The following is a 26,543-nucleotide window of genomic DNA, read 5'->3' as shown; positions in this document are numbered from 1 at the left end:
TGTTCGAAGGTGAAGGCTGAATACCAGAAGCCGTCGGGGTTACTTCAGCAGCCAGAAATTCCCATGTGGAAGTGGGAACAAATCTCTATGGACTTCATCACCAAACTGCCAAGGACACCTGGGGGTTATGACACAATCTGGGTTATTGTAGACCGGCTAACTAAGTCAGCGCACTTCCTGCCGATCAAGGAAACCGATAAGATGGAAAAGTTAGCCCGATTGTATATTCGAGAAGTAGTTTCAAAACATGGAGTCCCAGTGTCCATCATTTCTGATAGAGATAGTCGGTTCACCTCAAGGTTTTGGAGATCGTTACAAGGGGCTTTAGGTACTCGTCTTGACATGAGTACGGCATATCATCCCCAAACGGATGGACAAAGCGAGCGAACAATCCAGACATTGGAAGATATGCTGCGCGCGTGCGCAATCGATTTCGAAGGTAGCTGGGATACTCATCTCCCATTGGTTGAATTTTCTTACAACAACAGTTATCACACAAGCCTCAAGGCTGCGCCGTTTGAAGCTTTGTATGGGCGCAAGTGTAGATCCCCACTGTGCTGGGCTGAAGTGGGTAACAAGCAAATGACTGGTCCAGAATTGATCCAAGAAACAACAGACAAGATTTTTCAGATACGGGATCGCCTTAAGACAGCGCGCGACAGACAGAAGAGCTACGCAGATGTGCGAAGGAAACCGTTGGAGTTTCAAGTAGGGGATAGAGTACTTTTGAAAGTCTCTCCATGGAAAGGAGTCCCCCGTTTCGGCAAGCGAGGAAAGTTGAATCCGCGCTACATTGGACCATTTGAGATCCTGGAAAGGATCGGTCCGGTTGCTTATAAACTCTGTTTACCCGCCGAACTCAGTGGAGTTCATGATACGTTTCATGTGTCCAATCTCAAAAAGTGCTTATCTGACGAAACGCTGATTTTGCCGTTGGACGAGATTCACATCGACAAACAACTGCACTTCGTAGAAGAACCTATAGCAGTAACCGATTGGAAGGAACAAAAGTTACGCAGAAGCAGAATCAAGTTAGTAAAGGTTCAATGGAACTCAAGGCGTGGGCCTGAATTCACTTGGGAAAGAGAAGATCAAATACGCAAGAAATACCCACACCTCTTTCAGAACATGGCTTCTGCCAGCGACGTCTCCTAAATTTCGGGACGAAATTCTCTTAACAGGGGGAAAATGTGACACCTGGTAATTTCCCAACCCTATAAACTAAGTAATCAACCTAATAATTAGGTGATTGTGAATATTATGCGCGCTAAATTAGAATCAGCGCGGGCATTTGTTATATGCGCCCTGCGCGAGCGCGCTATGTTAGTCAGCGCGGGCATGTTATGTGCGCCCTGAGCGAGCACGCGATGTAAGAACCAGCGTGGGCATATGTTATATGCGCCATGCGCGAATGTTTTGGCTTTATGTTTTCATGTAACTTAACTTTATGTTGTCTAATGGGTTGACCGTCACGCATGATGCTAAGGCAGGTGCATCCCAAATCGTTTATAAGCGTGCGGAAGGGGAACTAACCTCCCCGCATGGCGGGAACATTGAGAGCTAGTTTGTCTGAAGCTCCAAGATGGAATTGACTTCAACATGACTGATCACTATGTTGAAATACCAAGACCACCTGGAGAATCTACAAATGAAACTCAATGTCCCTAACTGCGAGAAGGTTACGTACCTACCCGCAGCAAAGAAAGCTATACGCAGAAAGCTATGCGCACAAAGTTACACGCGCAGAACACTTAGCCTAATCTCCAGATATAAGGGGATTATTCCCGCCCAAAAGGAAACAGTAGCGTGTTTCAGAGATTTCTACTTTTTAACTGTACACTGACAAAAGCATCTGAAAAAGCATACTGTAACATGAAAAGTCAAACTGTCAGCCACCCTACTCCCACCAACCACAGACCTGCATGTCCTGTCCAAATCAAACCAAAATCTTTTACCCACTCCTCCACTTTTAAATAAATAATAATAATTTCCATACTTTATCATCATTACACCTAGATATGAAAAGATTACAATCCCCTAAAGCAAGGGATTGTGTTCCCTGGATCTTGCCTATAAATATGTGACCTAAATTATCACCCAAACACACTTCAAACTTCTCTCTTAAGAACTGCAAACTTGCACTAATCATCTCCCAAGCATCCGTTGTTTTCATTTCCGATCCTGTTACTAGGTAAGCCGAGATTATAACCTTGAGATCTACTTTCCAACCCTTATATTCTCCTATTTCTTGATCTTAATATATATACTTCTTGTTATTTAATCGTATTCTAGACCTTCAAATTCCGAGGCCAACACCAAGAAAACCCGAATCTCGATTAAACCCTTAACAAGAACCACAGGTGAGTTTCACAGCCCCTATTTTCACTATTTTCACTATTTTTAAACTGTTTTCGGGGCGAGGGACACGTACTTAAATTACGATTTATCATGGTATACTTACAAGTTATGCAAACGATTAAATTATGTTTCATGATGAGCAATGCAAACGGTTATCTATGGTTTACGATGTATGTGCGCCAGATTCGAGTAAGTGATCACTTTACCATTGGAACTCTAAGGGTAGGGACTGCTGGTTTGATCCACCCACTCGTAGGGGTCGCACCTCTTTGCATAGACGGGTGCCTAGTATGGTCATGGGGCAGTACTATGGGATTGAGCCCGCTCGTAGGGGTCGCACCTCTTTGCATGGACGAGCGCCTTGTTTTCCGGCACAACGTTCGCGCGTAACCCGCGGGACGGTATTATTGATTAGCTCGTAGGGGCAACGCCTCTTTGCATAGACGAGCACGGTTTTTCAGAAATGTCCACGCGTAACCCGCGGGACGGTATTACTAGCTCGTAGTGGCAGTGCCACTTTGCATGGACGAGCACGTTTTCCAGAAACGTTCGCGCGTAACCCGCGGAACGGTTCTATCAGAAATATGTTGTCAGATCTATGTTTTCATACAGTTTATCAAGCATATGTTTAGATATGAAATCAGAAATGTGTTTCAGTATGATTTTCGCCAAGACTATGATGCAATACGATTTATCAAGTTACTAAAACTTGTGAACTCACTCAGTTTATACTGATTCAAATGTTTTACGTGTCTTTCAGGAGATAACTAGGTAGCGCATGGAGTCACACTTAGAGCACCTCACGCTGAACATTTAAAACTAGCTTTTTGGAAGATTTTAGTTCTATCCCTTCGATGCGCGTGGTTGTTCCCGCCGCGCAAGGGGATATGGCGTGGAAATCTTCAACAGTTTTTATACTTGGATGTTTTTTTTATGTAATCTTTAAACAATGTAATGTATTTGTATTAAACATTTAATGCGCAATGAAAATCTTACCTTGAATGTTTGCAATGGCCCGTGCTTAATTATCAATCCCCACTCGCGCGCGCCCGGCTGTTTCCGCCGTTCAGGGCCGGGTGTGACACTCTGCCTCCTTCCCATCTGCCTGACCTCTTGGATGGATTTCCGTTGGGTTCAGGTGATGGGTTTGGCGGCTATCGGCCTGTTATTGACCCTACAGGTGCGTAGGGTTGTTTTGGCCCATTTTATATATATTTTTTTATCATCTTTTCCTAACTGCTTTATGTTTTTTGCAGTGTCGGATTCCAATGAAGTGTATGTTCCACGATGGAACATTCGCCGAGGAACAACCCTTCGCACCCCTGTGGAGTGCGTGGAGTGGGCTCGTCACGCTGCTCCCAGTGGTGCGTTGGGGGAAGCCATGGCTAGCTACCAGGAGGGTAGGCTAACTAATGAGCTTCGGGTTCTCCTGGCCCGGATGCAGCCGCGCGTCGAGCTGCTTTGTCGTGAAAACGACAAGTTAAAAGCAGCTCGCCTTAAAGAAGTGGCTCAGGCGCGGACTGTCCGGGAGGAGAACCAAAGGCTTTCCGCAGTGGCTGCGGAAAAGGAGAAGGCCTTCAAGGCCCTCGACTCGAGACCCGTTCCAAGGCTGCCCAAGCTGTTAATGAACAGCTTCGGCTGGCTAAGGAAACTGCAAGGAACGCAACCGAGAGGGCCACCAAGGCTGAAGCTGTTGCTGAGCCTCTACGCGTGGAGAATGAAGAGCTTAAAGCCAAATTAGAGGCTCTCCAGCAGGCTCATGATGCCTTGGCGATGGAAGACGCCAAAAAGCTCCAGGAGATCTTGGACCAGAGGGGGGTGCTTGACCATACTGAGCGGAAGCTAAAGGGCGTCGAAGAGGCTGCGGCTAAAGAAGTGTTGCTTGCCAACCTCAACAAGAGTGAAGCCGAACGCGCCCGTAACGAAGCTCAAGCTGCCCTCCAAGAAGCTCTGGTTGCCAAGGAATGGCTTCTTCGAGAAGCGTTGTCTCAGGTAAGCTTTTCCTGTCTTTACGCTTTTCTTTGTAAATAGAAAAGGTTCTGATACTTGTATTTTTTCTTGTAGGTTGTGCATCGGGTCTTCTCAGAGACTTCTTATGACGATGCTATGAGCGCAGCCCTCAACGCTTCTCACGAGGATGGGGAAAAGGCCAGCTTCCTGCTTGGTCTAGGGTTCGTTGAGAAAGGCATCCCGCCTTCCAACTTCCCTTTGTACAATGTTGATACTGAAGCTGTTTACGACCAAGCAGTGAATCAGTATGCCGCCTTCCCGCATCCGGTGGTGGAGAAGGTGAACCAAGTTGCTGCTGCTGATGATGGGCTAGCTATCCTTAAAGCTTTCCTTGAACTGTCACGCTCTACTGACGGTGCTGGTCCAAGTGGAAGTGGCCCTGAAGCCTGATCCTGAAGATCCCTTCCCACTGCTAGGATAGATTTAGCTTGTATAGATTTACTTTCTTGTAGGCGGGTAGTTACCCGGCCATTCTTGTAATGAATATTATGAAATATAAATCTTTGTGCGGGTAAGACCGCTACTTTCTCTGGATTCCTTGCTTTATAAACGTTATATGACTTGCATACTTTAGTTTAAATTAGCAATTTTTCAAGTGTAGAATAAGTTAACCTTTGAACGTGGTAGATAATAGGTTGAAGTTTTGCTTCCTCTTTCGTGATTGTGCGGGTAGGACCGTCACTTGCACTTAGTAGGATGGCTAAACTTTACCTACATCTGACCTGCGTGTAGGTTTTCCTCATCTTTTTTTGAAATTTCTAAGTGTTTAGGATAAGTTAACCTTTGAACGTGGTAGATAATAGGTTGAAGTTTTGCTTCCTCTTTCGTGATTGTGCGGGTAGGACCGTCACTTGTGTGACATCTGACCCGATCCGACCCAACCCAGGTACCCGTTTCTCCTATCCGATCTCTTTCTTTTATGATTTAATATTTATTTATACTTATATTTTACTTTTAATAATAATAATATGTTTTCCTTCCCGCCTCTTTCTCTCTCTTTTCCTTCCCGCCGTCCTGTCCCTCTTCTCTCTTTCCGCCTTCTTTTCCCTCTTGTCGCCGTCCCGCCCTTAAGCCTTGTTTCCCTGTCCTTTGTTCCTTCCCGCCTAAGTTGTCTGCGCAGCTCCACGCGCCAGACTCCTTACAAGGAAGCCTGCGTGAAGACCACCTGTTACTGCGATACGCGAGACGAACTGTCCCCGCAGCGCGCTAAGGATTTTAGTTCTTCTCGCGACGCGCCTAGAATTAAAGTTCTTCCCGCGGCGCGCGTAGAAATGTAATTCTTCCCGCGACGCGTTAAGGTTGGTTCTGTCTGCCTTCGCGCTCGCGCACTTTTGCCTTCGCGCTCGAAGCCTTCTCGCGCTTAACCCGAGTCTCCTGTTTAATCTAGCCGTTAGCTTTTGTGTTGTCTTATCTTCTGTGCTGTTGACCTAATCTGCTTATTGTCTGAAAAGTTACTTTCGGCGCAGCATGCGTACCAACCCCATTGGTTGACAGAAAAAGTGACTGACAATATCTTTGGAGATCTGCTTTTCCATGCTTTGACCTGTACCTTTATCTGACCCGCCCATGCCTGTTTACTGTTACCTGTCAGCTTTCCCTTTGCCCCCCTGCAGCTGCCATATCTTTTGATATCTTTTGCTTTTGGAATCTTTTACTTCTTGGAGATCTTTTCCTCTTTTCTAGGGATTTTGTTCCCTAGGGTTTCCCTATAAATAATAATATTATTTTTCCTAACACATCACACACCAACACTTAATTTAAACTCTCCTGTTCTCTCTTGCTCCTTGCCGTTGTTCTTCCTCTGCCGTCTTCCTCTCTGCCTCCGTCTTCCTTCCTGTTCTGCCCTGCTTTTCCGGTAATATATAATATATATTATATAATAATTTACTTATTAATTATGCTAACTTATAATCAAGACTTAAAACCAATCATTAAAACAATAATCTTATTTATAGGTTAACTTGTGCTTGTTTAAAGTTGGTTCTTGCTTTATCTTACACCGCATCATTTATCAAGTGAGTAATCTCGTACCTAATCCCTTTTTGCTTTTAATGTTTTGGGATGTTCATGTGTTCGTACAAACTTAGAGTCTTAAAACTGTTTATGAACTTTAGTCGCGCAGTATCCCATGTGTTGAGGATGTAGACTTGGCTGTTTATTTGTATGTGTGGATCATTAACCGTCTTGTCGGTCTATTCCGCAGTTCTCATGGTACCATTAGATGAACACGGGAGAACTATCGTTTATGATTTTCTCTTTTGTTTACACATGCACAGTTTGTCTTGTTTGTGAGCTCAATTGTGAGCACTGGCAGTCTATGAATCTTAGAGTTGGTCCCGATCGGATTACACCCTTGTTGAAAACCAGACATACACATGTTGCGCGCAGCTTAATCTATGTATTGACTATTAAACTTGATTTCTCACCAACACGCAAGTGTTTGACGTTTATTTTAACACATGTTCAGGTTTGCAGTAGCTGTTTTGGAGCTTGTGGACACGTAGGAAGTTTTCTTTATTTTGGACCTAGATTAAAATGTATCAAGACAAGTTATTGCTGTTCGAATATTTTGATTTATAATATATTGATTTATGTTGGTTTATTTATATCTTGTGTATACGTTGCGCATGCGTGAATGAATATATTTATTAAATATTGACACGCAATAGTGTCACGAGTAATGAAACAATATGTGGCGCCCCGATGTATAATCCGCCTTTGGTCGGGGTGTTACAGATTGGTATCAGAGCTCCGTGACTTTAGGATAGGTGGTTAGACGTAACGGCCTAGAATACCTAAGAGTCCCCTCTCGCGCATGAGAGAAATCTCATGTTTGCGCGCTTATTGTTAATTACTCGTTATTTATAAATATGCTTGCGCAGACGCAGTATATGATTTTATGTTTTATTCCGCGATATTTCGATTTTTATTGATTTTACTTGCATATTCGTTTGTTGGGATTGGAAATCCGAAAAGTCATGGTGATACATGAATAGTTGATTTTCAATTTCCATATACGATTATGTCCTGAGGTTGGAGACTTGAAAAGTCATGGTGATACATGAATTGTCAACCTCCAATACTCATTTTCTTGTATATTTTATATTGAAGATTGAAAAGTCATGGTGATACATGAATCGTCAATCTCCAATACTCGTTTACTTGTATATTTTAAATTGGGAATTCGGAAAGTCATGGTGATACATGAATTGTCGATTCTTGATTCGAATTTGTTACCCTTATTAAGTCTGCATTTAGGGTCATTTGTTTTACTTTAACTATTGATGGTATCTAACCCCGCGAAACTAAGCTTTATAAGATTTTACTTTACGCTAAGACATTAACTAAACTAAAACTTTTATAGAATGCCTCCGCTATCTCGCCGCCATCTGAGGAGAGAAGCCTCGCGCAGACGTTCGCAGCAACGTTCCCAGGAAATGGCCACCGTAATAGCCCAAGCTTTGAGCCAAAACAATACCAACACCTCCGGTTACAACATTAAATCCTTCAATGCGGGTAACCCTCCAAAGTTCACAGGTCTTGAAGGAGCCACCGTGATGCTCCAGTGGCTTGAGAAAATTGAAAACACTTTCCTCCACACCCAATGCCCCTCAGACAGACGAACCCTATATGCCTCCAGTGTCCTGGAATCTAGAGCGCTTACGTGGTGGAATGGAGTAGCTCATGCGCGTGGCGCAGAAGCTGCTACCAGCATACTCTGGGAGGAATTCAAGGAAATTCTGACGCGAGAATTCTGCCCTCCCAACGAAGTTAAGCGCCTGGAGGAGGAATTTTGGAACCTGAAGCAATACAGTGGCGAAGCGCGCGAATACGCGACGCGCTTCCACGAACTAAGCCTGCTTGTCCCTCACCTTGTTACCCCTTCACGCCGAGCAATCGAGAAATTCCTTGGGGGTCTCCCCATGGAAATTCAAGATTCTGTATGGGCCAGAAACCCAGTAACCCTCCCTGACGCCATTGAGTTGGCCGCTGTACTCAGCGACAACCATGTCAGAGCAGGAACCCTGTTCCTGCGGGGAACTGAGAAGACCAAACCCACCAAAACTGCCCCTGAACCAACAGAAACCAAACCAGAACCCTCAAACCATAACCAGAAACGTAGGCGCAGACAAGCTTACGCGCTTACCAACCCGCCCATTGTCCAGCAACCCATCTACCAACCTCCAGTTTACGCGCCTAACCCACTGTCAGCCTACCCGACTCCTATAGTCCACAACTATGCCTTAACTAATCCAGCACTCCCTGCCCCGCCAATTAAGAAACCTTACACAGGAAACCACCCCTTTTGCCCAACCTGTAGACTCCACCACCCACCTCAAGTCCCATGTCGACTTTGTACCCGATGTGGCCGCGCTGGTCACCTTGCAGAAAACTGTAGAGTCCTTCCCGCCAATCCAATTGCGCCAACACCACCAGTCTACCCGCAGAACCCACAACCAACTTACCAAAACCCACGACCTAGATCGTGCTTCAACTGCGGTGATCCCAGTCATTTCCGGAACGCGTGCCCGAGACTACAAGTTCAGATTACGCAAGCGAATCCGGTGAACCAGATTTCGAACCAAGTGACACGTGGACGAGCTTTTAACATAACCGCGCACCAAGCGCAAGCGAATAATGACGTAGTTAATGGTACATTTTTACTTAACGGATATTATGCTTCTATACTTTTTGATACTGGCGCCGATCGAAGTTTTATCTCTCGCGCCTTTGAACAGAAGCTTGCGCGACCGCGCGATAACTTAAAAGAGGATTTTTCAGTTGAATTGGCTAATGGTGAAACTATTTTAATAAACTCTGTGATCAAGGATTGTACGCTTAACCTTAACGAAAACGATTTTCTGATCGACCTCATCCCCATGCCTCTTGGAAGCTTTGATGTTATCATTGGTATGGACTGGCTCTCGAAGAATCGCGCCGAAGTTATTTGCGCCAAGAAGATGATTCGCATACCTCGAGAATATGGTGATCTTCATATTTACGGCGAAAAACCCTCCCGCGGTCTTAAGCTTATGTCTTGCGCCGAAGCCCAAAGACTCATGCGGAAGAAGTGTATTGCATTTCTAGCCCATGTAGTTGAACCTGCTGAAGAAAAGAAGAAGCTTCGCGATATCCCTGTTGTGCGTGATTTCCCTGAAGTTTTTCCTGATGATCTTCCTGGTATCCCTCCCCTCGTGAAGTCGAGTTTCGTGTTGATCTTGTCCCTGGTGCTTCCCCCGTAGCTAAGTCTCCTTACCGTCTTGCGCCCGCTGAGATGCAAGAATTGGCAAGCCAACTTCAAGAGTTGACTGCTAAAGGATTCATTCGCCCTAGCTCTTCGCCCTGGGGTGCTCCGGTGTTGTTCGTTAAAAAGAAAGATGGATCGTTTCGCATGTGTATCGATTACCGCGAGTTGAACAAACTCACCATTAAGAACCGGTATCCCTTACCACGTATCGACGACCTCTTCGATCAACTCCAAGGTGCCTCTTGTTTCTCGAAGATTGATCTCCGTTCTGGTTATCATCAGTTGCGTATCCGCGATGAAGATGTTCCCAAGACTGCTTTTCGAACTCGTTATGGCCATTTTGAATTCTTGGTCATGTCCTTCGGTTTAACCAACGCACCCGCTGTTTTCATGGATCTAATGAATCGGGTGTGTAGGCCTTTCTTGGATAAATTCGTGATCGTGTTTATCGATGATGTTCTGGTGTATTCTAAGACCAAGGCCGAGCATGAGCAACATCTTCGGTTGGTGTTGCAAAAGCTTGGAGCCGAGCAACTCTATGCTAAGCTTTCCAAGTGTGAATTTTGGTCTGATGAAGTACAGTTTCTTGGTCATGTGGTAAACAAGATGGGTATTCATTTCGACCCATCCAAGATTGAAGCAATCAAGAACTGGATTACGCCATCTACTCCTACCGAGATCCGTTCCTTTCTGGGCTTAGCTGGTTACTACCGGCGATTTATTTCGAACTTCTCGAAGATCGCTTTGCCTTTAACAGCTCTAACGCACAAAGGTAAACCGTATATTTGGGGCTCGAAGCAAGAAGAAGCCTTTCTGACACTCAAGCGTTTGTTGTGTGAAGCTACCGTTCTTGCGCTACCTGAGGGTAATGATGATTTTGTCGTGTATTGCGATGCATCCAACCAAGGTCTCGGTTGTGTTCTTATGCAACGAGGCAAGGTTATCGCTTACGCATCGAGACAACTCAAGGTTCATGAAAAGAATTATACAACTCACGACCTCGAACTTGGTGCAGTTATTTTTGCCTTGAAAATCTAAAGACACTACCTTTATGGTACTAAGTGTATCCTCTACACTGACCATAAGAGCCTTCAGCATATCTTTGATCAGAAGGAACTTAACATGAGGCAACGCCGATGGAGCGAACTCATCAGCGACTACGACTGTGAGATCCGGTATCATCCTGGTAAGGCTAATGTGGTAGCCGATGCGCTCAGTCGAAAACCCTGCCAGCTTAACTGTATCTTGCCACGCACCCAGCTTCACTTTGCGCCGATTCAGAGCAATCTTGAATCACGCATTCGTGACGCGCAGCGCGCATCCATCAGTAATGGTAACCTTCGCGCCGAGTTAGCGTGTGGCGCGGAAGCCCATTTTGTCCCTAATCTGTCTGGAACTCTTTGTTATCTCAACCGTGTCTGGATTCCCTTTGATGAGAATCTTCGCGCTGATATCCTGAATGAAGCGCATAAATCTCGGTATTCTATTCATCCTGGCGCTGATAAGATGTACAAGGATTTGCGCATTACTTATTGGTGGCCCGGTATGAAAAAGGATATTGCTGTGTTCGTAGCTAAATGCCTGACTTGTTCTAAAGTAAAAACTGAACATCAACGCCCATCTGGTTTGCTCGAACAACCAGAAATTCCTACATGGAAATGGGAATGTGTAGCGATGGACTTTATTACCAAGTTACATTTGACAGCAAGCAAACATGATAGCATTTGGGTAATAGTGGATCGTTTGACTAAGTCTGCTCACTTCCTGCCCATTCGTGAAAACTACCGTGTTGAGCAACTCGCGCAGCTTTATGTCAAGGAAATTGTCTGCCGCCATGGTACTCCTTTGAGCATCATATCCGATCGCGATGGCCGTTTTATATCTCGCTTTTGGAAATCTCTCCAATCTGCGCTAGGAACTCGCTTGGACATGAGTACGGCATATCATCCTCAGACTGACGGTCAGTCTGAGCGAACTATTCAAACTCTTGAGGATATGCTCCGATCTTGCGTTCTTGATTTTGGAGGTAATTGGGATTCACACCTGCCTTTGATCGAGTTCTCTTATAATAACAGCTATCATTCCAGTATCGGTATGGCCCCATTTGAAGCACTTTACGGTCGTAAGTGCCGCTCTCCGATCTGTTGGAGCGAAGTGGGTGAAACTCAAATCACAGGACCCGAACTGGTTCAAGAGACAACCGATAAAATCGCCAAGATCCGTGATCATCTGCTGACTGCCAGAAGCCGACAGAAGAGTTACGCAGATCGTAGGCGAAAGCCTCTCGAATTTCAAGTTGGTGATCTTGTTCTCCTCAAAGTGTCGCCTTGGAAAGGTGTTGTCCGCTTTGGGAAGAAAGGTAAGCTTGCTCCTCGATATGTTGGACCATTCAAGATTCTCGTGCGTGTGGGAAAAGTTGCCTACAAACTTGACCTGCCGCCCGCGCTCAGCAATGTGCATCCAACGTTCCATGTATCCAATCTCAAGAAGTGTTTAGCTGACGAGAACCTTCACATTCCACTTGATGAAGTTCAAGTTGATGAATCTATGCATTTCGTTGAGAAGCCGGTTGAGATTATGGATCGCGAGGTTAAGCAAACCAAGCGCAGTCGTATCCCTATCGTGAAAGTTCGCTGGGAGTCCAAGCGCGGAGCCGAGTTTACATGGGAAAGGGAAGATCAAATGAAGATCAAGTACCCGCACCTGTTCTCTGCGCAACCTACTTCGAGATAAATTTCGGGACGAAATTTCTTAAAGTAGGGGAGACTGTGACATCTGACCCGATCCGACCCAACCCAGGTACCCGTTTCTCCTATCCGATCTCTTTCTTTTATGATTTAATATTTATTTATACTTATATTTTACTTTTAATAATAATAATATGTTTTCCTTCCCGCCTCTTTCTCTCTCTTTTCCTTCCCGCCGTCCTGTCCCTCTTCTCTCTTTCCGCCTTCTTTTCCCTCTTGTCGCCGTCCCGCCCTTAAGCCTTGTTTCCCTGTCCTTTGTTCCTTCCCGCCTAAGTTGTCTGCGCAGCTCCACGCGCCAGACTCCTTACAAGGAAGCCTGCGTGAAGACCACCTGTTACTGCGATACGCGAGACGAACTGTCCCCGCAGCGCGCTAAGGATTTTAGTTCTTCTCGCGACGCGCCTAGAATTAAAGTTCTTCCCGCGGCGCGCGTAGAAATGTAATTCTTCCCGCGACGCGTTAAGGTTGGTTCTGTCTGCCTTCGCGCTCGCGCACTTTTGCCTTCGCGCTCGAAGCCTTCTCGCGCTTAACCCGAGTCTCCTGTTTAATCTAGCCGTTAGCTTTTGTGTTGTCTTATCTTCTGTGCTGTTGACCTAATCTGCTTATTGTCTGAAAAGTTACTTTCGGCGCAGCATGCGTACCAACCCCATTGGTTGACAGAAAAAGTGACTGACAATATCTTTGGAGATCTGCTTTTCCATGCTTTGACCTGTACCTTTATCTGACCCGCCCATGCCTGTTTACTGTTACCTGTCAGCTTTCCCTTTGCCCCCCTGCAGCTGCCATATCTTTTGATATCTTTTGCTTTTGGAATCTTTTACTTCTTGGAGATCTTTTCCTCTTTTCTAGGGATTTTGTTCCCTAGGGTTTCCCTATAAATAATAATATTATTTTTCCTAACACATCACACACCAACACTTAATTTAAACTCTCCTGTTCTCTCTTGCTCCTTGCCGTTGTTCTTCCTCTGCCGTCTTCCTCTCTGCCTCCGTCTTCCTTCCTGTTCTGCCCTGCTTTTCCGGTAATATATAATATATATTATATAATAATTTACTTATTAATTATGCTAACTTATAATCAAGACTTAAAACCAATCATTAAAACAATAATCTTATTTATAGGTTAACTTGTGCTTGTTTAAAGTTGGTTCTTGCTTTATCTTACACCGCATCATTTATCAAGTGAGTAATCTCGTACCTAATCCCTTTTTGCTTTTAATGTTTTGGGATGTTCATGTGTTCGTACAAACTTAGAGTCTTAAAACTGTTTATGAACTTTAGTCGCGCAGTATCCCATGTGTTGAGGATGTAGACTTGGCTGTTTATTTGTATGTGTGGATCATTAACCGTCTTGTCGGTCTATTCCGCAGTTCTCATGGTACCATTAGATGAACACGGGAGAACTATCGTTTATGATTTTCTCTTTTGTTTACACATGCACAGTTTGTCTTGTTTGTGAGCTCAATTGTGAGCACTGGCAGTCTATGAATCTTAGAGTTGGTCCCGATCGGATTACACCCTTGTTGAAAACCAGACATACACATGTTGCGCGCAGCTTAATCTATGTATTGACTATTAAACTTGATTTCTCACCAACACGCAAGTGTTTGACGTTTATTTTAACACATGTTCAGGTTTGCAGTAGCTGTTTTGGAGCTTGTGGACACGTAGGAAGTTTTCTTTATTTTGGACCTAGATTAAAATGTATCAAGACAAGTTATTGCTGTTCGAATATTTTGATTTATAATATATTGATTTATGTTGGTTTATTTATATCTTGTGTATACGTTGCGCATGCGTGAATGAATATATTTATTAAATATTGACACCCAATAGTGTCACGAGTAATGAAACAATATGTGGCGCCCCGATGTATAATCCGCCTTTGGTCGGGGTGTTACAACTTGCACTTAGTAGGATGGCTAAACTTTACCTCTATCTGACCTGCGTGTAGGTTTTCGTCATCCCTTTGTTAGAAATTCTCTGTTTTGAATAACCGTTCGACGCGCGGTTGTTAATAGGTTAGTGTTCAGTTTCCTCTCATGATTCATGCGGTTAGACCGGCACTTTCATTTAATGGGATAACTGAACTTTTCCCCTTCAACTGACCTGCGTGAAGGTTTGTCGTTTTTTGGGTTTATGCGGGTTTTGCCGCCTTCCCCACGCAACGACTTCACGTAATCATGCGGTGAAAACCGGCATATCCGTGTTGAATAAATTAACCGTTCGACGCGCGGTTGTTAATAGGTTAGTGTTCAGTTTCCTCTCATGATTCATGCGGATAGACCGGCACTTTCATTTAGTAGGATGACTGAACTTTTCCCCTTCAACTGACCTGCGTGAAGGTTTGTCGTTTTTTGGGTTTATGCGGGTTTTGCCGCCTTCCCCATGCAACGACTTCACGTAATTATGCGGTGAAAACCGGCATATCCGTGTTGAATAAATTAACCGTTCGACCCGCGGTTGTTAATAGGTTAGTGTTCAGTTTCCTCTATCATGATTCATGCGGATAGACCGGCACTTTCATTTAGTAGGATGACTGAACTTTTCCCCTTCAACTGACCTGCGTGAAGGTTTGCCGTTTTTTTTTTGGGTTTATGCGGGTTTTGCCGCCTTCCCCATGAACGACTTTCACACTTATGTATGCGGTGGAAACCGGCATCAGTGTTAGTTCATAAAGTATAAATGTAAAATCATCAGCGTCGATGTTTTAAGGAGAATCATTTCCATTAGAAGTGGCTCTTGGCCTTTTCTTTACAAATTTGGAATTAATCTACATGCAAACTGTGTAATTGAGCTCCCTTCCATGTTGTTGGGATGGGAGTGCCATCGAGCCGATACGCACCTGGTTCGGGATCTCGTTCTTTACGCAGCATGTAGTCTCCACATTGAAGCTGGAATTTTTATTCGTGTTTTCCCCAGCTGGGGTTCTACACGCATCAGCCTGCTCAGCGTTCATTGCGCCACGAGGTGCGCGAGCGTCCCATCTCTGACAAATGCTTCGACCATGTCTTTTACGTCTATGCATTCTTCAGTGTTGTGGCCTTTTGTCCTGTGAAAGTCACAGTATTTGCTCCGATCGGCATTGTGACGATGTCGGATTATTTGAGGCTTTGGCCATGGGAGCTCCTCAGTAGCGAATATCTCGGTGACGCTTTTGGTGAGCGGCGTCCATCTGGAGTTCTTGTTTGACGGTACGTTATCCCTTCCGCCTAACCGATGCTGCAAGCCGGATGAGGTGTCAAAGTTTACCCTTGACTGCCAAATGCCTAGCTTCCGCTTTTTGTTTAATCGGGCGGTAAGGACGTTGTCTTCTCTTGTTTTCTGGGTGTAGAGGTTTGTGCTCTGTGGGAGATCTCTACCCAGTTGCTTCTCCGTTTCCGTAAAGCGTTTAGCTGCTGTCATGATGGCATCCCATGTGGATGGCATGCCATCTTTACCCGTTAATGTGCGGATGAGCTCTGGGTCGTTCGTGCCCTGAATAAAAGCAGCGCGAACAAGATCTTCGCTAATGTTACCCAGACTTAGCTTCTTCGAGTTGAAGCGAGTGATGAAGTCTAGCAAAGATTCATCTCCCTCTCGAATGCATTTGAGGATTGTGCATTGCTCCTCGGTATACTTTCTTTGCTGGCTGAAGTGTTGGCTAAACTTCTGTTGGAAGTCTGCCCAGTCGTAGATGTGGTTGACCGGTAGACGATCGAACCACGCTCTAGCAGCCCCGACAAGCGTCATTTGGAACATGTAACACCACGTAGGTTCCGTCCAACTACTGACGGTTGCCCCCGCTATGAATCTGTTCAAATGATCATTTGGGTCAGATATACCATCATATGTGCCTATGCTGGACATTTGTTTGGCACTTTTTGGGGCAATTGCTTCCGCAATGTCCCTTGCAAATTTGGACGTTCCCGCATTTGCAACGTTTGGTCTGAATGATTTGGAGAAGTCACGTGGACTTCCACCTGTGTTTTTTGGTTTGAAGGCTTCTCCAAAATGCCTTCTCGGTTGGGAGTCCGTTTCCTTACGCTTCCCTTTTGCCCTATGGCGAGGGTTCGCGTCGGAGTCGGATTCCTCCGAGTCATCGTCCAAGTATTCTTCGAATTCGTCAGCCTGTTGGACGGAACGCAAGCGTTCGTCCAACTCAGCTTGGAATTCCTTCTGACGTGCCTCCGCCCATGCCTTAACTTCATCGAGTGTTTGGCGGGGGAGTCTTGTTCTTTTCTCTAACTGGGTATCGGTGAATCCCAGTGAGCGATTATTTATTGCACTTGCCCCAGCTTGGGTAGCTGGGGTAGTGTTCGTAAAATTTACTTCTCTTGCCCCGACTTGGGAAAACCGGGGTAGTGTTTGTAAAGACTGTGTAGCCGGTATTCCCCCCAGTAGCTGGGGTTGTGGTTACCGGAATTTCTTTAACCATCTTTCCAGTAGTTTGAAAAAACTGGAGAAAAATGAAGTTCTAGCTTTATGCACGGATGCGCCAATGAAGAAACACTAACCGGACCCCGGGCAGATTACGGGTAACCTGGGGGTTAGATAGATGTTTCCCACGAGGGGTTAGACCCGGTAAAGATGGTTCTTCTGATAACCTGCAAAACAGACACCGTGAGCTTGTCACTGAGAAGGGGGGGGGGGTTCCTCCTTGTGACCACCCTCCGGCTTGAGAATCAGACTAGATTGCTCTTTAAATATAAATGTATATTAAGAGATTGCTAGAGCAGATATCAGGTATAATATGATAAGATCTGTTGGTAATGTGTTAAGATAAGATGATCATACCATTTGTGGTATTTATAGCCGAAGGTAGGTTTCCAAGGAGGTGTGGCCGGCTGCAATAGTGTTCCTGTTCCACCAACAGTGGCCTACGCACGTGCCCTGCTGGTAGTTGGTGGGTAGGCAGCGGCTGATAGTGACCAGGCCTGCTGTGTACTATTCCTTTTCCACCAACTGCCGGCTACGCACGTGGTATGGCAGTAGTTGGTGAGTAGGCAGCGGCTAATAGTGACATACAGTACAGGAGCATGCTGCTCGCCATACTGTTGTCAATAAGCTGTCGTATCTTTAGTCAGATCTTTTGCCCATACCTCGTCAGGTACAGTACAGAAGATCTTCCCGTATCGTACGGACTGGCTTATTTGGGCGGGAGTATTCCCCCTCCCGCCCTTGTGCGGGATTGTTCCCGGCTTTGCTCATTCTTTCAGGTGACACTGAGTGATTGAGAGCTAAGTGCCTTGTGCGTGTAGCCTTGCTGCGCGGGTGGCCTTCCCTGATGGCTTGTATCCGAAGCTGCGGGAACAGGCGGAGTCCTTCACCATTGGGAGGCATTTCCTGCGGGAACAGCTTGCGTACTGCGCGTAAGGACGTCACGTCTCTGAGCATGGTGGGTCCTGCGGATCCAGTTGGTTTCTGCGCAGACGTCCCTCTTCAAGGTGAGTCTTGTGGGTCCAACTGGGCTCTGCTGGACCTACCTCTTCACACACTATTCAAGTCAGCCACTTCTCAAGACATCAATTCATACGTCTTCACCGCTTACGTCTGCCTCGTCGGCTTCTTCTTCATCATACCTTGTGCATTCATCGTCCGCAGGTAATATTATCTTTTTAACCTATTCGCCTGCTTCATTATTCCCCAAATTCAAATTCAAATTATTTTATTTTTGCAGAAGTTCAAACTGAAGCTGTCAATTGTTGTCAAGATTTTCCTTCTTAGCTTGATTGCGTAATGTACCTTCAACTTTACCTTATTTTATAATAATATATTATCTCTAGAATTCCTTTCTATCTTAACTTTTTAGGCATTACTAGTGTTCTCATTCCTATAATTAGTGGTGCAAACTAAATTAAACTAGTCGAGCTGCTCGGGATCGGATCGATAAAAAGCTTGAGCCTTGTATGGGAAACTCTTTTACGCTCGCCAAGCCTTGTGTGTTTTTAAGTTTTACCTCGTTTGGATTTCTATGTATTTATTTCACATCAAAGCTCAACCCAAGCTTCAGCTCGTTTAAGGTACTATACGAGCTCGAGCCAAGCTTAGGGTTGTTAAGGTTTTTCTCAAAATAGATAAAAATAAATAAAAACGTATATCGGTTAATTAATTATGTATTAAGCAAGCCAAACTCGAGCCAGGGGCGGATTCAGTGTTGAGCCAGTGGGAGCGTAGGAATCCCCTCCAATTTGTATTTTCTTCTATAAACTTATAATATATTAGGTTCAAATACCCAAAGTGCCCTATCCATGTTTTTTTAGTGCCCCAAAGCTAACTTTCTGAACCCAACTTTTCAAATGCAAGTTTAAATATGCTTTCACAAAATAATAATTAAGCTCAGATTATTTAATTGTATAACCACTTCATCAATTAGTCGTTAATGTGGTGATAAATTCTTGATTTTAATTGGACCGTTATAAAATTTAAACCAAATATGATAGTATTTAGAGTATCATTTCTTTTTTATAAATTCTACACTATTTAACTTTGTAAATTTTTTTATTTGTACATAAGAGCTTTGAGCTATAACAATTATGGAAAGATTATTTCAATATGTATTTTTGTTTATTGTGGTTTATTTAATTTAAGTTCTTTTGACCCGACCCATTTTGGTTTGACCCGTTTTAGTTTGACCTGACCTGTTCTAGGTTGACCATTTCTGGCAACCACTGACAAAAAATTCTGGATCCGCCATGGCTTGAGCTCAGGCTCGGCTCAGGTCGGGTCGTTGACACTTGACACCCTTAATTCTATTATTAACTTCTCAATCAATGATGTAATGATTTACATGCTGTTAATAACAGGTACCTTTGTCAAATATTTGCATATGCTGGTATCAAATACAGTTCTCCAACACTTTCCTCTGTTATGAGCAATTTGTCACCTGCTTTCACCTTCATACTTGCATTCATCTTCAAGTACTCTTTAACAAATTTATACTTTACTAATACTTCATTGAATTTGTAAATCAAGGAATCTGACATAATGTTTTTGTATTAAACTTCCTGTCCAATGTTTTATTAGGATGGAAAGACTGAGTTTTAGCAGCTATACCAGTCAAGCAAAAATTGTGGGAACAGTAGTGTCAATATCAGTTGCACTTGTGGCAACCCTGTATGATGGTGCATCAGTCACATTATCATCAGATTCATCAAGCTTATATTGGATTATTGGTGGGATTTTTCTTGCAAGTCAAAACTTTCTACTTTCATTTGTTGTGGTTTCTCAGGTGCCAAAAACTACATATTATCCGGTTCAAATTTGTCAAATAGTAGCATATATTTAGTACTTTCAGTGACACTGCAGGCAGTGATCATGATCCAGTATCCAGTGGTACTAATGGTTGTTTTCGTATCTGGGTTAAGTGGGTTGATTGTAGCTGCATTTGCAGGGTTAATTATGGTGAGAGATTTAGATGCTTGGAAACTAAAACCTGAAATGATGCTAGCCTCTATAATTTACATGGTAAGAAACTTGAGAGTTTAACAAAATTTGCATGAATACATGATTACATGTAGCATTAGAGTTTTAAAATATCCTTAAACAGGGCATCTCTACTGGATTTCTGAACGGTTTGATACAAATATGGGTTCTGCGGTTGAAAGGTCCCGTTTATGTAGCCATGTTTAAGCCATTCTCAATAGTGATTGTAGTTGTGATGGGTGTCATATTTCTTGGTGATTCTCTCCATCTTGGAAGGTGTTTCCTCTTACTTGAATTTGACATTATAAATTGATATTATTTGTATGTAACTAGGTATATAACTTGTTAGTGACAATGTTGATTGTAGCGTTGTTGGAGGAACAATGATATCTTTAGGATTCTATGCCGTGTTATGGGGAAAAGCAAAAGAAGACGGTAGTGTTCGTTACATGGAAACACCATCCACCTGAACAGAAACCAGCCCTATGTTGCAAGCCCATGTAATCGAAGATGGGGGGCCGCAGATTTGACTTCGACTACTAAATAGAGAGATTCTACCCACTAAAAGAAGTTAAGTTGGTTTGTATAGTTGTGCTTGAATTGATATAATATGTAAAGGAAATTAGATATTGACACTTTTATAAGTTTAACTTGAAGAAACACTAACCGGACCCCTGGCAGATTACTGGTAACCTGGGGGTTAGATAGATGTTTCCCACGAGGGGTTAGACCCTTGGAAGATGGTTCTTCTGATAACCTGCAAAACAGACACCGTGAGCTCGTCACTGAGAAGGGGGGGGTTCCTCCTTGTGACCACCCTCCGGCGTGAGAATCAGACTAGATTGCTCTTTAAATATAAAAGTATATTAAGAGATTGCTAGAGCAGATATCAGGTATATTATGATGATAATGTGAATGTAATGTTGAGATGATCATACCATTTGGGGTATTTATAGCCGAAGGTAGGTTTCCAAGGAGGTATGGCCGGCTGCTACAGTGTTCCTGTTCATCAACAGTAGCCTACGCACGTGCCCTGCTGGTAGTTGGTGGGTAGGCAGCGGCTGATAGTGACCAGGCCTGCTGTGTACTATTCCCTTTCCACCAACTGCCGGCTATGCACGTGGTATGACAGTAGTTGGTGAGTAGGCAGCGGCTAATAGTGATACAGTACAGGAGCATGCTGCTCGCCATACTGTATCAGTGAGCTGTCGTATCTCTGATCAGATCTTTCGCCCATACCTCGTCAGGTACAGTAAAAGATCCTTCAGTATACGGACTGGCTTATTTGGGCGGGAGTATTCCCCCTCCCGCCTCTGTGCGGGATTGCTCCCGGCTTGGCTCATTCCTTCAGGTGACACTGAATGATCGAGAGCTAAGTGCCTTGTGCGTGTAGCCATGCTGCGCGGGTGGCCTTCCCTAATGGCTTGTATCCGAGGCTGCGGGGACAGGCGGAGTCCTTCACCATTGGGAGGCATTTCCTGCGGGACCAGCTTGCGTACTGCGCGTAAGGACGTCACGTCTCTGAGCATGGTTGGTTCTGCGGATCCAGTTGGTCTCTGCGCAGACGTCCCTGTTTAAGGTGAGTCTTGCGGGTCCAACTGGGCTCTGCTGGGACCTACCTCTTCATGGTAGTGTTCGTTACATGGAAACACCATCCACCCGAACAGAAACCAGCCCTATGTTGCAAGCCCATGTAATCGAAGATGGGGGGCCGCAGATTTGACTTCGACTACTAAATAGAGAGATTCTACCCACTAAAAGAAGTTAAGTTGGTTTGTATAGTTGTGCTTGAATTGATATAACATGTAAAGGAAATTAGATATTGACACTTTTATAAGGTTAACTGTTACCACATGTACCTATTCTATTGCATTCATCATAACTCCAAAACTTTACATTCAACATGTTGTTTCCATAGACTGAAGTCTGAACAGACTTGTGACAATCCCTAATGAGGAGTCAATTTGTGCCCATGAGAACACTTATGATTCACAAAGTGCATGATGTGTTTGTCACACTTGTGTCTAATTGTCTCACAGAATGACAGAGCACGTATACAACGTGGCTACATATATAGATATGCATATGCATACTTACGTGAAAGGCATTTGTCACATTTGTGACAGAACGCGTATATGATGAGGCTATATCGTATTCATACATGAGAGGCATGCTCAATACATAATCAATTTTAAGGAGGGACATAGTGAATGGAATGTAACCACAATTTAGTAGGAGGGAGACGAATCAATGGTTAAAAAATCATCTCAAGGTTAAAAGCGATATATATGATTATCTATATGGTTCTCGAGCTGCTATCGCTATGGGCGGGATTACACTTGCTAACTAAAATATTTCCAAAACAATAACTAACCCTAATAATGGGGGTTGTCACTTGTCACCGTTGTTGGAGGTTATATATTGAATGATGAATATAAGACCATTATTTGATTGATTCACTTTCAGCGTGAGCCGTATATATCATAGATATTACTGATTGATTAACTGCAGCATGGCCATCATCATCATCATCATCATCATCTTCATGTAAGCTCGTATATATCATAGATATTATTGATTTATTAGCTGCAACATGACCATCACCATCATCTTCATGTAAGCCGCCCCCAATTGTACCAATATTTGTTTAATTATGGTTTAAAAAATATGCATAATTTATTTAATGACTAGCACAATAAAGTCAACTGGTTTGGTTTATCAACTAACCACTTTTTTGGTTTGTTTTAAGATCATTTGTTATTCCATCAAGATTATAAAAATTATGTTGCTCCAGTGCCGCACGTCACCTTCGTCGTGTGCAAATTTGCTTATGACAAGAGTTGTTTATTGTATAAAGTCTCCATTATTTTTGTATATAAAGTCCCATTATTAATTTATTATGAATGAATGTTAATCAATGACCGATTTCTTTATAACATTTGCACGTCTTTTTCAAAATACTAGTTTCATGATAGTTTAATAGTTGACATATGCCTTTTTTTTTGTATGTTGGTTTTTGTTTATCTAGTTTCCCCTATTGATTTATATTTTTATTAAGAGACAACAAAACATGTTCAGCCGCCCATGAATTGAGCAGAGCGGAAATTAAATGTATCATTGTGTTGCCGACAACTTGACAGTATTCTTTTAATTATTTAATTATTTATTCATAAACATATAATTTTTTTTTTTTGAATGTTTAAGCTTGCCTCCTACTATTTACAATAAACCGTCATTGCCAGGGATTGAACCCTGGACCTCTCATCCAAAGACCTAAGCCTTTACCATCCCACCAAAGTGGAGATGGCCATAAACATATAATTGTCAATAACTAATGTTAACTTAATGGATTCAAACTAAATATTTAAATTTGAATCCTTTTGGATCAACAAAGAACATAGAACAACTGAACAACCAAAGATTTGCTTTTGTTTACTTATGTGAATCTATACATGTCATCAATACGATATTCTCGCAGTTTAGGGGTCCTTCCGTTAAAGTTTTGCCGGAAAGGCGCCATTTCATGATTTTCGCTAGATGTTGGTATAAATTTTATTTAAAACCACGCGGGGTCAAACTTTATGAACATTTTGAGGTGACAAGGCTCAGGTTTAAGTATGTTTATATTGGTTCGTAGATAAAAATAAACATGTCACATCAGTATATTCGAAATAATATAAAACTTTATATATTAAAAGTTATAAGAAAAACAAATATAAGTAGAAATAGTTATATTAATATAATATTAAAAAGAAAACAACAAGATGCTAACATGTCTTTGATTATGTGTTTTAGATGCTAGCACGTCGTTGACCATATGTTTGGATACCTCCAACGCATCTTTGACGATATGTTTTACAAACACGTCGTCAAAGATGTGTTCGATTTCCTAACACCAAATTTAAAGGATAAAAATGAAATCTTTTTTTTTAAAGTAGGCCAATTTTAAAAATTTTCCAGAATAATAAAAAATTGAGCCCAACTGAGGACCATCAAAAGTAAAATTTGGCGGCCACGTGTCTAGCACCTGGATTTTTAGAACATAATTAACCGTAACCTAAGTTTACCTAAAAAAAGAAAAAAGGAAAATTGGTTATATAATGGGCGCGTATTGATTGATATTATTATTAGATAATAAAATAGCACATACATACAATACATACTGAGTATTGAATAACATTGACCTACACTGATTGGTACTGACTGTTTGAATGCTTCAAATCAAATCATCTAATTCCAGATCCAAATATCCGTTTGTCCAGTTACAGCAGTAGTAAAGATCAAGTTAATCAATCAATCAATCGGTTCTACAGGCAGAATCTGCTACAGAGATGTACTGCCGTTTACAGCAATGGTGAGTGTGGAGTGCATCATAGTAGGCGGTAACACATTATTCAAGTCAGCCACTTCTCAAGACATCAATTCCTACGTCTTCATCGTCGGCTTCATCTTCCTCATTCCCTGTGCATTTATCGTCCGCAGGTATAATATGTTATTTTAACCTAATTGCTTGCTTCATTATTCCCCAAATTTTAATTAAACTGAACTCAATTTTAATTAATTTTTGCAGAAGATCAAACGTCCCTGCGTTGAAGCTACCAATTGTTGTTAAGCTCTTTCTTCTTAGTCTGATCGGGTAATTTAGGTTTAATTTAATTTTATCTCTAGAATTTGTTGAATTTTGTTATTTTGATTTCTTTCGGTTTGACACGATGGAGGCCTAATTTTTTAGGCATTAATAGGGATGTGCACGGTTCGGTTCGGTTCGGTTATTAGCCTCAACCGAAACTGAAACTGAAGTCATCGGTTAATCTAGTTTATTAGCCAATCAGTTTTCAGTTAATCGAGTCGGTTTATTCGGTTAGTTTGTCTTTCATCTCGGTTCATTTAATTTTGGTTTATAACCATAACCAAACAAGGGACAAAATATTGAAGCTACATAATGAGCCACCAACTTTTTGACTAGAAATACATGAAACCGAGGTATAAAACATGAAATTGAGGTATGAAAGTGTGAATGGTTCGATTCGCTTTCGGTTAACTGAGGGTACCCATAAGAAAAAAACATTACCGATTTTCAGTTAATTCGGTTTACGGCTAATTTCAGTTTTCAGTTTCGGTTAACAGTCTAGTTATTGCTCATCCCTACTAGTAAGAAAATGCAATTTTCCTCTAATTCCTACTAGTAACTTCTCAATCAATGATATAACGGTTAACATGCTGTTAATTCTAGGTACCTTTCTCAAATATTTGGATATGTTGGTATCAAATACAGCTCTCCAACACTTTCCTCTGTTATGAGCAATCTGTCACCTGCTTTCACCTTCATACTTGCATTCATCTTCAGGTACTGTGTAACAAATTTCCACTTTAGTCCATTGCATTTGTAAAACAAAAAATCTGACAACTTGTTTTTGTTTTCAACTTCTGGTCCAATATCAATTTTTTTTATTTGTTTTTGTTTTATTAGGATGGAAAGATTGAATTTTAGAAGCTATACCAGTCAAGCAAAAATTGTGGGAACTGTAGTGTCAATATCGGGTGCACTTGTGGCGACCCTGTATGATGGTACATCGGTCACATTATCAACAGATTCATCAACCTTGTATTGGATTATTGGTGGGATTTTGCTTGCAAGTCAGAACTTTCTGCTTTCATTTGTTTTGATTTCCCAGGTACCAAAATTTGCATATTATCCAGTTAAATTTGACAAAAGTTTAAGTACTTTCAGTGACACTGCAGGCACAAATCATGATCCAGTATCCAGTGGTACTAATGGTTGTTTTCGTGTTTGGGTTAAGTGGGTTGATTGTAGCTGCATTTGCAGGGTTAATTATGGCGAGAGATTTAGATGCTTGGAAACTAAAACCTGATATGATGCTAGCCTCTATAATTTACATGGTAAGAAACTTGAGAGTTTAACATATTTTGCATGGATACATGATTACATGTAGCGTTAGAGTTTTAAAATATCCTTAAACAGGGCATCTCTATTGGATTTCTGAACGGTTTGATTCAAATATGGACTTTAAGGTTGAAAGGGCCGGTCTATGTAGCCATGTTTAAGCCATTTTCAATAGTGATTGCAGTTGTGATGGGTGTCATATTTCTTGGTGATTCTCTTCATCTCGGAAGGTATTTCATGAAGTTGACATAAGGAATTGATATTATTTGTGTGCAATTAGGCATCCATTTGTTAATAGTGACAAATTTATTGTAGTGTTATTGGGGGAACAATAATATCTTTGGGATTCTATGCTGTGTTATGGGGAAAAGCAAAAGAAAACGGGAGTGCTTGGTGCATGGAAACGTCATCCACCCGAACGGAAACCAGCCCTCTATTGCATGCCCATGCTATCGAAGATGGCGGGCTGCAGACTTGACTTCGACAACTAATCTCTCTACCCACCAAAACAAGTTAAATTGGTGTGTATGGTTGTACTTGATTGAAAATAATATGTAAAAGAAATCAGATATTGACACTTTTATAAGGTTGACTATGACTACATGTACCTATTGCATTCACCATAGATCTCAAAACTTTACATTCAAAATGTTGCTTCCATGGAGGCAAAAAGAAATAAGTGTTTGATCTCACCGAAGTACTAGAGGAGCATATGCGGATTGCATAGGCTGAAGTCTGAACGCACTTGTGACAATCCTCGATGTGGAATCAGTTTATGGTCACGACTCACGAGTACACTTATGGTTCACAAAGTGGATGAGATTTTTGTCACACCTGTGTCTAAATGTCTCAAACAATGACAAAACACGTAT

At 42.6% G+C, this 26,543-nt stretch overlaps 1 protein-coding gene and 1 pseudogene across 1 annotated transcript; both read left to right on the top strand.

Annotated features, from left to right (window-relative positions):
* Positions 1-20,296, top strand: part of LOC143592554 (WAT1-related protein At5g40230-like) — a 29,806-nt pseudogene extending 9,510 nt beyond the window's left edge.
* Positions 20,297-24,051: 3,755 nt separating this feature from the next.
* Positions 24,052-26,287, top strand: LOC143592555 (WAT1-related protein At5g40240-like). The gene is made up of 7 exons (XM_077072452.1): positions 24,052-24,248; positions 24,337-24,402; positions 25,000-25,113; positions 25,237-25,441; positions 25,509-25,667; positions 25,750-25,901; positions 25,987-26,287. The coding sequence occupies exons 1-7, from the start codon at positions 24,118-24,120 to the stop codon at positions 26,147-26,149; spliced, it is 990 nt and encodes a 329-aa protein (XP_076928567.1). The 5' UTR covers positions 24,052-24,117; the 3' UTR covers positions 26,150-26,287.
* Positions 26,288-26,543: the final 256 nt, after the last annotated feature.

This window comes from Bidens hawaiensis, unplaced genomic scaffold (genome assembly GCF_021521415.1).
Source record: "Bidens hawaiensis isolate Kalapana, Puna unplaced genomic scaffold, B.hawaiensis_p1.1 tig00041066_1, whole genome shotgun sequence".
Lineage (NCBI taxonomy): Eukaryota > Viridiplantae > Streptophyta > Magnoliopsida > Asterales > Asteraceae > Bidens > Bidens hawaiensis.
The sequence above is the reverse complement of the archived record's forward strand: the minus strand, read 5'-3'. Positions and strand labels throughout refer to the sequence as shown.

What these genes read in the sequence shown, in the direction of transcription:
- LOC143592555 (XM_077072452.1), top strand. Translation starts at nt 24,118, where the DNA reads ATGGTGAGTGTGGAGTGCATCATAGTAGGCGGTAACACATTATTCAAG. An exon ending in TGTGCATTTATCGTCCGCAG is followed by an intron (nt 24,249 to 24,336) that starts GTATAATATGTT and finishes TAATTTTTGCAG; the next exon opens with AAGATCAAACGTCCCTGCGT. An exon ending in CATTTGTTTTGATTTCCCAG is followed by an intron (nt 25,442 to 25,508) that starts GTACCAAAATTT and finishes GTGACACTGCAG; the next exon opens with GCACAAATCATGATCCAGTA.